This window comes from Mya arenaria, chromosome 3 (assembly GCF_026914265.1).
Source record: "Mya arenaria isolate MELC-2E11 chromosome 3, ASM2691426v1".
Classification (NCBI taxonomy): Eukaryota; Metazoa; Mollusca; class Bivalvia; order Myida; family Myidae; genus Mya; species Mya arenaria.
The window spans coordinates 77726172-77738037 of NC_069124.1; the positions used below are offsets into that span (position 1 = coordinate 77726172).

The window sequence follows — 11866 nt, forward strand, 5'->3', positions numbered from 1 at the left end:
CAACTTCCATCTATCAATGTTGACCTTGTAAACAGGCTTCTACAACGGCCTATGGTGCATGAGCTTTGTAGGAAACAACAAACGGACTTCGAGAAGACTGGTCATATAAAAGTAGACTTTATTGCATAAATGTTTAAATCCTCAATATACACTTGTAGACGACAGAATGGCAACTGAATGACAGACCAGTTATATTTTGTAAAGCTGATGATGCAATGCCCAATTACTTTAAAAAAAATATAGAAACATAAAATGTCAATTATCCCCTCAAGTACAATCTACCTAAACTCACACTACATATTACTGCCACTTTAACCAACTACTAACTGAAATATAAAGAGTGAAGAAAGTTTACAAAAAGTTCAATAAACCCAGATATACAACAAGAAGTATCAAACAGTAATATACCAATTAGTAACACTCCTGGGCCAGTATCATACAGTAATATACCAATAAGTAACACTCCTGGGCCAGTATCATACAGTAATATACCAATAAGTAACACTCCTGGGCCAGTATCATACAGTAATATACCAATAAGTAACACTCCTGGGCCAGTATCATACAGTAATATACCAATAAGTAACACTCCTGGGCCAGTATCATACAGTAATATACCAATTAGTAACACTCCTGGGCCAGTATCAAACAGTAATATACCAATTAGTTACACTCCTGGGCCAGTATCATACAGTAATATACCAATTAGTAACACTCCTGGGCCAGTATCATACAGTAATATACCAATTAGTAACACTCCTGGGCCAGTATCAAACAGTAATATACCAATTAGTAACACTCCTGGGCCAGTATCAAACAGTAATATACCAATTAGTAACACTCCTGGGCCAGTATCAAACAGTAATATACCAATGAGTAACACTCCTGGGCCAGTATCAAACAGTAATATACCAATTAGTAACACTCCTGGGCCAGTATCAAACAGTAATATACCAATGAGTAACACTCCTGGGCCAGTATCAAACAGTAATATACCAATGAGTAACACTCCTGGGCCAGTATCAAACAGTAATATACCAATGAGTAACACTCCTGGGCCAGTATCAAACAGTAATATACCAATGAGTAACACTCCTGGGCCAGTATCAAACAGTAATATACCAATTAGTAACACTCCTGGGCCAGTATCATACAGTAATATACCAATAAGTAACACTCCTGGGTGGTATTCATAAAACATCTTAAGTCATTTCTTAACTTTAGTCAATTTCCTAAATTTTACATAGTCAAATTAGAAGAAAAGTATTTTTAAAGTGTTTTTAACATGAAAGTATGTATTTGAATCAGATCAATGATAATGAAATATTTCAGATATAACGAAGCAATTATATAATATGATAAGAGTGATACTTATCTTAAGAAAATGACTTAAGTTATGAAACGACTTACTGATGAATACCGCCCCAGGATCATAAATAAGATAACACCAAAACATCCAAGATGCAATCAAACTCCCAACAGTAGTAACATACAAAAGAAAACAAAACACCCAAGACAGTTCATCAGAAGAGTCTTGTTACAACAACAAAACGTTGATAACATATCTACATCACAAATGAATCTCCTACAGTCAGCACAGATCTTTCTTAGTAATAAGCAAAAGAAGATTGATTCAAAATTGTATGACACACATTAACAATGTTGAAAGGAGGTATTAATAACCAATACAATAAATGTGTAGCCACTAGCCACTGTCAAAAAGTACTTTAAATATTTATACAAAATCCATATAAATTGTGCATTTTTTTTCAATTTGAACATTGAGTTTTACCACTACATGTTTTTCTAAAAATATAATTCAATTTCATAACCAGGCACAGAAGTAGCCGACATAGATTCACACAGAAGTAGCCGACATAGATTCACAAGTAGCCAACATAGATTCGACATAGATTCACAGTAGAAGTAATCGATTAAAGTTTTAGTTGTTAAGCAAATACATCCATATATTTGATTATGCATCAATGTACCCAACATACTATTTACAAATATTAAAATAGCAACACTGAAAATTGTACATCATAATTAATGATTATGGAACTACGTGAGAAACAATACAAATATCACAATTTCTGATCCCAGAATAATGTAGATAGATATGACAGAGTATAATGATTCAGAATGATTGTAGTGTATGACATCTAATATCAACTCCTAGATACATGGTATGCTTAAGTGTGGGGTCCTAGAGCCTGTTATGGTATGGTAGAGTGTGGGCTCCGAGATCTAGAGTGTGGGGTTCTAGATACATGGTTTGCAAGAGTGTGGGGTCATCATAATTCATCTTTCCCCTCCTCATCACGCATCTTGGCCAATATCTCATCTCCTGAAAGAGTAAGTTTGCTAAACTGCCCAGAGAGTGAATCCAATGTTTAATAAAAGTAAAATCAAATGTTTATTTAGTGCAGTATATAGCAATGATGCAAACTAGACGATTATACGCAACTCTATAGGTACTTTAATAAAACCATTTAGATATTCAAATGTTTACAGCTGATATATTTTTTTGTAAACACTCCATAATAAAAATCACTTCTATTTCTGCAAATATATTTCTATGAAGTAAACGACAAGTATTATAGTTCCATAAATTAATCTTCAAGTATCCTAGGTCCATGAATTTATCTGTTTGTATTATAAATGAATGAATTAATCTGCAAGTATTATACATGTAGTTCCATAAATTAATCTGCAAGTATTATAGTTCCATAAATTAATCTGCAAGTATTATAGTTCCATAAATTAATCTGCAAGTATTATAGTTCCACAAATTAATCTGCAAGAATTATACATTGATGAAGAAAAGTATTTAAAAATGTTAAAAATTACAGTTAATATTTAAATAGCTATCAACCTGAAATTGTTGAAGGCATACCTGACTTTTTCGCCTCCTGCAAGTATTCATCCAGTAGTTCATCGTCTTCTTTCTCCTCCCCATCCCTCTCAGGCATTTTCTGCCCGTCCCCGTGGGTGGACTCAACATCCGCCATGATATCATCCATCCCTGAGAACTCTGACCTTGGCATCGGTACTGCTAAAGCCTCCAAAGTACACTCCCCTGATATACAAACATCCTTTGGTAATCAACAAAGCAATTATAATAATAGCAATGATACAGCCAAGGTACAAGAACTTAAAAACTTGTTTTCAAAGTTATGATTTAAGACTTCAAAATTCCATCCCTTCGAGTACTAACCTGCTAATTCTACGCACACTGATTTCTCATAATCTGGAATGTTCGCTTTGCCAAACAGAGCTATCATGTCATCTTCAAGCTCCTCCAGCAGGGCATCACACTAAAAATACAACTCATACAATCATATTTAATCCTTCGCAAGGCACCACACAGAAAAAGAATTATCAAACAATCACATTCCTCCAGTCACACTGAAAAAACAGCACACTCATACAATCACATTTCTCCAGCAGAGCCTCACAGTGAAAAACAGCACACTTATACATTAAATGACGAGTCAAATTCATTTTTTGTAAAAAAATATTTGAAACTGTACAATTGAGATATTTGAAACTTTGTGCAGTTCAGTTAAGATATCACTTTGAATTCTTTTCCTTAAAATAAATGTTCAATTTGTTCAAGATTTTATCCATGCGGAGAGAAAACAGATTTTAATTATTTAACATTTAAACATCATTTAACACTATTAACATTTAAACATACAGTACCATACATGTTCATCATCCAATGTCATCCTGTAAACAATATAAATAAATGGAAAGACTGCAATATAAATTTGATTTGTTACCTTTCCGCGCAGGGATGCTTGAACTTCTGGGTTGATTTTGATGTCTTTCAAAGCAAGTGTTTTACCCTCTCTAGCTTTTGTTCGACAAACACTTCTTTCATCGATATCATTAGTAGTTTCTGCGTAGTCCTTAAACCTCTCACACAGACTTTCAAATATCTCCAGAAGATGTGCCTCCGAGCGAGCATAGGGTTTCTAAATCAAAATAACTACAATCAATCTTTACCTATGAAACAAAATATTTCTGAATATCTTTATTGTATAAAATTTGATCTTAAGTTCTCTAAATTTAAGTTGTCAAAATCAGCACAAACCCACAAGGTATGCATTGAGAAAATGGTTTCCTGGACTTTACAAAGCAGGGCTTATTGACCAATTTAAATTTAAGCAAAATGAGGTCGAAGCTTGATCACTGAAATGTAGATCGAGATTTAGCTTTAGTAGTAAGGATCGGCGATATTACCGATTAACCGCCTGACAGATAGACTGTGATATGGAGTAGAAGTACATATAAATGAATATGTAGGGGCAATCATATTGACATATTATTTCGTGCTACATGAAATTTGTTTTGCCCATTTTGAATCCAATATAATATTTCTTGATATTAAATGACATTTTTGTTATACCGGTAATTAACAAAATGATCATATTGTATACAGTAAAAGATACAATACACTGCAACATAACAAATAGTTTGAACATGCATTATCTATTTTTAGTTTTAAAAATAATATTCTTTATAATTAAAAATAGATAATGCAAGTTACAATATACATGTGTAACAATATGGTGATTTTCTGGTGAAATAACAAAATTGCCAGTAATACACCAGGGATTTAGCTAAAGAGTTGTCAGTGGAAGGGTGCTGCACCCTGCCCTTTATTGGTAGCACCCTCTTGCCCTCGTGTAGACCAACATAATAACCTCCAGCCCTCATAAAACAAAATGATTAAGACTTTCAAATACTTCTTTGTTTTGATTGAAACTCAAAACACCATTATAAACAATACATATTTGGAACTTGAACCCTACCGTAATATTATGTTTTATATATTATATATATTATACGCGCTGATACTGTTTCTCTGCCAAAAGGGTGATAAAGTTAAAAAACAAATGCATTGACAGCTACCAGAGTATGAGCATAATGGAATTTTGAATGCAAAACTTGATAAAATGTTCAATGTCAAAAAAGCTCATTAATCCTGTTACTAAGTTGACTTCTGTTAAGTCGGATGACCCTGATGGAGCTTTAAAATAAATTCCACAAGTGGTTGCTGAGAAGAAACACAAACATATTTCAAAGTAAAGCACATAATAGAATGTTTAAAAAATTTATCATCCTAATTTCTACAAAGCACCTTGTAAGTATCTTGATTTCCTCTGGAGTCTACTCTGAAGCTGCCGACCTGGATGGTTTGTTTTGGATCCACCTTGCTGATAGTGTACGATACTTCATCTACCATTGCTCTGCAAACTGAAAGTCAACACATTATTCAGTTCTTTAAATATGTACATTTCACTAAAAAATGAACAATTTGTTAATTGTGAGGCAGAAAACATTTTGAAGAACCTTAACAAAGCAAAAATTATCTTTAATGTTCAGAACCTGTCATGCACTTGTATAAACAAAACGCCAGTCAGTGATTTTAATTGGATGTATGATTTGGATAATTTCCAAATCTCAAAACATTGTTTATTGAAGTGAATGTAAATTAATTGTGCGTGCAAAATGTTTGGCTCGTGGGTTTGATGCTGGGCTTGTTGATTTAAAAACAACAAGCCCAGTTGGCTAGTGGTCCAGAAAAGTTAAGTTATATCCCTATTATTCCAGTTAAATTTTCTTTACCTGCACATGACATTTGCTTGTCTAATCCAAGAACAGAACCAACCAACAATAAGACCTTCAGGAACAGGGATATGACTTGAACGTCCATTGTCACGGTTGCCTGAAATGAATAATTGCATTCTTTGACTGCACTCCCTATGGCTGAATCCTCTGAAAAGGTCAAACAATTATTTTTCAAGATGTACTGGCATCAAGGCACATAATATGAATGTGACATCACTTAAAAGTGAAACATATATCATGTTACTAAGCAACATCAGATCATTAAATGAATAATTGAATAATCCGAAGTGTTTATCCGAAGTAAAGTATACTTAGCGAACACTGAATATTAAGAAAATTGTCTTGCAACAAATGCAAGAGTTGAATTGAAACATCATTGTCTGTTTCTATATAATCTAAATAGCAATCGTACATACTTTGTCTCTTTGCAGTTTCTTTCAAAATTGTATTTGTGGCACCGGCAAAGAATGACATGTACGGTGAATATTTTGTAGTACGTTGTGAGAATTACATTTCGGAAAAAATGTTACGACGCTCTCTGACTCTGGTCAATCTCCACTGCAGTGACTTCCCCTTGCGACAATGAGAGATACTATAATATATGTACATCAATGTGGTGTCACGGACCAATAAACATTTAAAAGTCAGTGATAGTTAGTTACAACATTAATGGTATCTACATTTTTACATAGTGCAATGTAAACTGGCAAACCAAATCGCGAGAATATATGGTGAATAAAATACTAATGATGTACTATATATCTGGGAGTAAGATTAATATATGTCTCAGAATCCCAGTATGTCATGATTTACTCGTTTCAAAAGAGCTCAGGAGGAATTATATTAGAACATATATATCAAAGCTCTCATATGCATGTACATGTATCCCATATATTCAATGATTGCTGATATATTTAAGTTTTAAATAAACATCAGAAAGAAGAAAGCAATATGCGATTTCCGACAAAGATATATTAAATAATATATTCTATATATCTTAAATTGGTTCCTTTATAAAATGCCGGATCTTAGGTCAGTATCTACCATTGGTTTATCTTCCTTTTCATGATCATCTACAATTACACTGAAAATACCTTCCCTAGCGTTCACTTCTGGCGATCTACAGAAAATAGAGCAGGGTGCAGCGTCATACTCGTAAGGGGACGGTTTGAGTTTGAGTTTTTCAGAAAATAAAAGAGAAAGCACACATAAACAGACGTTTCATCGTGCATCCTACAATCATGAATGACTGTCTCCACCAGAATCAGTTTACATGAAAGCTTTAGAAAACTTTTCAAATCCATGACTGTCATTGACGCACGTATACATGTTTTATAAGCGAACACCAAATCTATAAACTGTGCCGTCTTATCAGTTATGAAACGTGGGCACTGTTTCATCTAAAACTAAAGGCATTGAACGTGTTATTCCCTTGAAAATCAAAACGTCTGCGATTTCCATTTCAAAATGAATTTGCCACTGGCCTGTCTTCTTGTAATTCTGCCATGTGCGTCTGGATATCCTGTGGATGAAGAGATATTGAAGAGGTTTGATGTCTTGGAGAAAGACCTATTTAAAGGTACGTATGGCTTAAATACATATTTTACATGTTAGTGGGTACTAATAAAATGATAATGAAATGTACAAATTGTGTTTCGCCGGTAACTTGCTGCCGTTCAATATATTCAGATATTTTGGTCAGAGTGTCCAAACAAACACGCACAGTCCTATATACTCATACAGGAATTGATGACACCAAAAAATTCATACATTTGTTAACGAATGCTAATGAAATCATTCTTTTTATCAGGCAACAGTTTGCGGAAGAAAAACAGCGAAATGCGCAAGAAAGAGCACAACTGTCGTTGGAGATACAACAGTTAGCACAAGAAAGACAGCAGCTAGCTCAAGACAGGTCAGAGATGGCCAACATCATGGCGAAACTCCAGAATGCAGTTCATGAATCTTCTCCACAGAGATATACACGACAAAGTACAATATTACTGTCACAATGCTGTTACACACCCTGTAATAACGACCTTATGTATTTGTTTTTTTAATAGACTAGGTTATGATACCAACCGTTAACATTATTCCATTTTATGGACACGTTTCTCTGCCTTAACGGCATGCGTAAACGCAACTATTTAAAATAAAAAGAACGTGGAATGCTCGTACGAATAAAACGTATTTTCTGTTGTTGTTGTTTTAGGTGAGGGCGTGGCATTTTCTGTATGGCTCGATCATAGCGCCACACTTGGTCCGAGTCAAGTAATACGTTTCAACAGGGTAAGTTTTGTTTAAAAGACAGGTGGTTGGTGAACATATATACGATATAGTGCTGGTTATTCTGCCACAATAGTATAGTTCACAACAAAAAAAGAAGGCCTAATTTCGCTCACACGATGCCATAGAGTTTTTTTTGCGATAAAACAAACGTTTGAAACAATTCGAAATAAACTTGAACTAACGATAAGCCAAACAATTAATTCAGTCATATTTCATGAAGATTTGGTAGAAAACGTTAGAACAAAAGTAATTACCCTGTTCTTTAAACACTTTACCTAGTGATCAACATTTTAACCTGAACGACTTTATGTTAAGGCACGCTCTGATCAAATTTCGTAAGGATTGGGAAGAAATGTAGCATCTATGAATTGTTAATGAGTTTTATCGAATACCTGACCGAGTGAATAGCATTAACGCGTCACAATAGCCAACCTTGAGAACAGTAGGAGAATGATTGAGCAGGAAACTTATGTGCAAGTATGTGCACAATCCAGCTCAACAGAACTGGTCCGATGAATCATGGTTTGGATTTCAACATGAATATGTTGATAAAGATTCCTACATGTATATTCCAATAAAGGCATCGCGATGCATGTATCCTGCATGATGTTGAGGAATATTTCTTTCAGGTGATAACCAACGAAGGGAGCGGCTATAACGTGCATTCCGGCGTGTTCACCTGTCCCCAAGCCGGAATGTACCTATTCGCCTTCATGGTGACACAGAGAAGCAATGCGGGGGATAACTGCACAACTTGTTGTGAACGGAACGCCCAAAATTCACGGAGTTGCTGATCCATTTCATGATCATCAGGATCTTCAGGGAGGGAACACAGTTGTTCTCCGCCTTCAACAGGGTGACGTTGTTGAGATAGAGGAACAGTATGGAAACCACGTCGAGGGGTACGGAACTCTTGGGCTGACGTCCTTCACTGGTGTGCTTTTGTACCCATAGTCAACTTGTACAAACAAACCGAAAATGAACGTCACAAAAAAGTCTCCATCTTTTTTCTTTTTTTCGCAAACTGCAACTCTAAAACGGTACAACATTATGAACTACTAATACGCCAAAAGGATTAGAAGAACGTCCGGAAACAGTATAATCACTATAATGTATTGAACTTGAAGACGATGTAGTTTGTTTGCCAGGCATAAATAGAAGAAATATAGTTTTTCAATTGTGAAAAAGTAAAATGAATATTCATTGGAAGTACTATTCAATCAGCAATTACTACACATATTTACTTTCAATGTTCCTTCAACATTTATGTTGACACTTCGCTACCACGCAGTCAGAAAGAAGACTAATGAGAAACGTTCAAGAGGCATTATATCACAAGTGCTTTCCTTCTTTATTCGTGAATAAAAACAAATATATACTGCCCCCCCCCCCCAAAAAAAAAATAAAAAATCTTCAGCGTTAAGTTTCTTCATGATTAACAAACATGCCAAACACGGATTGAATTTCATTTCTGTATAGCTAAAGGATGCGTGTTTAAATACAACAGTGTATGAGAAATGAAATTATCACAGTATTAATTGCTCCTGCAATATTGCACATCCCAATACACAAACATTCACATTGGCCATGCTCAACGCCTCCAGTACTGAAATAAAACAAATACAACATATAAAAGGTGGATATAAATTCTGAAAGATACACATATTATAATAGTTAAAAGTGCATCTGCAACTATATACACCTGCTCTATGCAAATGTATACAAGCAAAGTATTTTCAACCATTGTTTACTCAAAATCATAAGAAACTTTAAAATTATAAACATGTAATAAGCATTGAATGATGAATTTCGAATCAAGGGCTACGACTATGACCTGTCAATTGAACACGTCAATGATAACCCGTCTGCCACCTTCACCGATTTGCCGAATTATTTTACGTATCACATGTAAATAACTACTGGAAGGGTTAATTACACCCATCCTCGGCACCACAGCGCCGAGGATGATTACACTGCACAACACCTATACATAATACTGATTGAATGAGTTTCACTTTTACCGATCAATTAAACCGTAGCTTAAAACAACGCCCGCACGAACAACCAACGCAACGCTTTGAAGAGTTGAAACTGACTCTCCGAAGCCGCCAATATGGCCGTTTATATTGACTCTCTCTTCGGTAATAAATACTAAATAGCAATGCGAGTAAAACGTAAGACGTTAAAAGTTGGTACAAGTAGCTCCCTTGCCTGGCGTTCGGCATTTAAAGGGTAGTCCTTGGAAAAGGGGTGTAGTCAGTACTGGTTTTACCCAGGAAAGTCGTACTCCGTGCATCGGTGCTTTACACGGGGGACGTAAAAGAACCAAGGGGTCTCTTCGAAAAAGAGCTACGGTATAGCACCCGCGGACTTCCTTGTATTCCACCACTGTCTCTTCAGCGTGCTGTCCCTTCAGCAAAAACAAAGGACCCCTGTTGGAAATAAGTGCTTGCACTTTTACGGGTTATCCTTGACCGCAAGGTCTAAAGAAATACATACATACATACACCTTAACTCCAACGTTATTTATTTTGCGGAAACTTACGTGAGGGAAATGTTAGATACAGAACAAAATGACAGTTTGTTAAAGTATTTTGGTGTTTCCGGATGATATTTTGATTAAGTAAGTGTAAATCATTATAACCGCAATATAAATACGCCTACCCGGAGGCCAGACAGGTAAGATTCTCTCGTTTTTTTTACCTAGATTTCTAGAGGCCTTAAAGCTGCACTCTTACAGTTTTAACGTTTTGACAACTTTTTTATTTTATGTCTTGAAACGAGCCAATCTATTCGAAAATGCATGGAAGCAAGTGATATATGACTGCTGACAAAAATTCAGAACACAGATTTTCATATTTAAGTTCAAAAATTGATGTTTTATGCATTTTCCTTAAACCATTAGTAACGGTTTAATTAAGACTTAAAACATTAATTTTCGAACAGAAATATAAAATATAGCGATTTTATAATGGAATAAGATATAACTCTGACCTTTTGACAGCAGTCATATATCATACACAAAAATTGGCTCATTCCAAGACAAAAAATAAAGAAGTTGCCAAAACGGTAAATCTGTGAGAGTGCAGCTTTAACAAAAAAGTTATGCCTGACTTGGATTTTTTGCATGTTTTTTGTTCGATGCAGAATCAGGAATAGCGTGCTTTAATATAAGTGTGATTAAGACATGAGCTGTAAGGCATGTTAATATTTTTAGCAGAAGGTAAGTTGTTACCCAATAAGAACGTCTCGCGTATTTGTTATTCAAAATTACCTACCAGATACACTTGTATATCAGCGTGTGTATACCACGTGATAAATTACGTCATATATGCTACGTCGAAAGGCAACATTTTGCATAAAATGAGGACTTAAAATCAAAAACTTTTCTTTTATTACATCATTTTAAATGAAACAAGGGGCAGTCTATGCCACTTAAAGAGCCCCGACCTCGTTTTATTACCGAAGTGTGATTAGGTGATAAGTTTCCTCAAACACTTCAACAAACCTGTTTCCATAATAATGTTTTGACAGTGCTCCGTCAGGCGGCCGTATTGTGAAAAGGTTTTTCGAAGTGTTTGAAGAAACTAAACTCTCAATCAAACTCTGGTAAAAGGTCGAAGGCGGGGCTCCGTAAGAGGCGTACACTGTTTACACTATGTTTCATTTAAAATGGTGAAGAAATAGTAAAGTTTTCTTTGTTTTAAGTCTTCATTCGAAGCAAAATATTGCCATCCGACGTAGCATTTATAACGTAATTTATCGCGTGGTATATGTACACACACTGTGTACTGTTCTAGCAATTCAGTTATGTGCTCATAAAATTATTACTATTTATATCAATGAAGGAACTTTTGATGTAACAAGGAAAGCCCAAGTCGTATAAAATAATTAACTGGATGAACAACTGTTAACTGAGGTTTTGTTTTCATTCCTT

At 35.1% G+C, this 11866-nt stretch overlaps 2 protein-coding genes across 2 annotated transcripts; one reads left to right on the top strand and one right to left on the bottom strand.

Moving 5' to 3' along the window:
- Nucleotides 1-101: 101 nt before the first annotated feature.
- On the bottom strand, nt 102-6158 carry LOC128227951 (protein canopy homolog 2-like). The gene is made up of 7 exons (XM_052938936.1): nt 6057-6158; nt 5638-5737; nt 5150-5265; nt 3786-3980; nt 3218-3317; nt 2897-3079; nt 102-2347 (listed from the first exon to the last, which is right to left on the bottom strand). The coding sequence occupies exons 2-7, from the start codon at nt 5723-5725 to the stop codon at nt 2295-2297; spliced, it is 735 nt and encodes a 244-aa protein (XP_052794896.1). The 5' UTR covers nt 5726-5737; nt 6057-6158; the 3' UTR covers nt 102-2294.
- Nucleotides 6159-7107: 949 nt separating this feature from the next.
- LOC128226285 (complement C1q subcomponent subunit B-like) lies at nt 7108-8883 on the top strand. Its single transcript, XM_052936164.1, has 5 exons — nt 7108-7187; nt 7451-7632; nt 7853-7929; nt 8559-8645; nt 8743-8883. The coding sequence occupies exons 1-5, from the start codon at nt 7108-7110 to the stop codon at nt 8881-8883; spliced, it is 567 nt and encodes a 188-aa protein (XP_052792124.1).
- Nucleotides 8884-11866: the final 2983 nt, after the last annotated feature.

What these genes read in the sequence shown, in the direction of transcription:
- LOC128227951 (XM_052938936.1), bottom strand. Translation starts at nt 5,725, where the DNA reads ATGGACGTTCAAGTCATATCCCTGTTCCTGAAGGTCTTATTGTTGGTT. An exon ending in CAAGCAAATGTCATGTGCAG is followed by an intron (nt 5,266 to 5,637) that starts GTAAAGAAAATT and finishes GTTGACTTTCAG; the next exon opens with TTTGCAGAGCAATGGTAGAT. An exon ending in GCAGGAGGCGAAAAAGTCAG is followed by an intron (nt 2,348 to 2,896) that starts GTATGCCTTCAA and finishes TTACTCTTTCAG; the next exon opens with GAGATGAGATATTGGCCAAG.
- LOC128226285 (XM_052936164.1), top strand. Translation starts at nt 7,108, where the DNA reads ATGAATTTGCCACTGGCCTGTCTTCTTGTAATTCTGCCATGTGCGTCT. An exon ending in GATGAAGAGATATTGAAGAG is followed by an intron (nt 7,188 to 7,450) that starts GTTTGATGTCTT and finishes TCTTTTTATCAG; the next exon opens with GCAACAGTTTGCGGAAGAAA. An exon ending in ACAGAGATATACACGACAAA is followed by an intron (nt 7,633 to 7,852) that starts GTACAATATTAC and finishes TTGTTGTTTTAG; the next exon opens with GTGAGGGCGTGGCATTTTCT.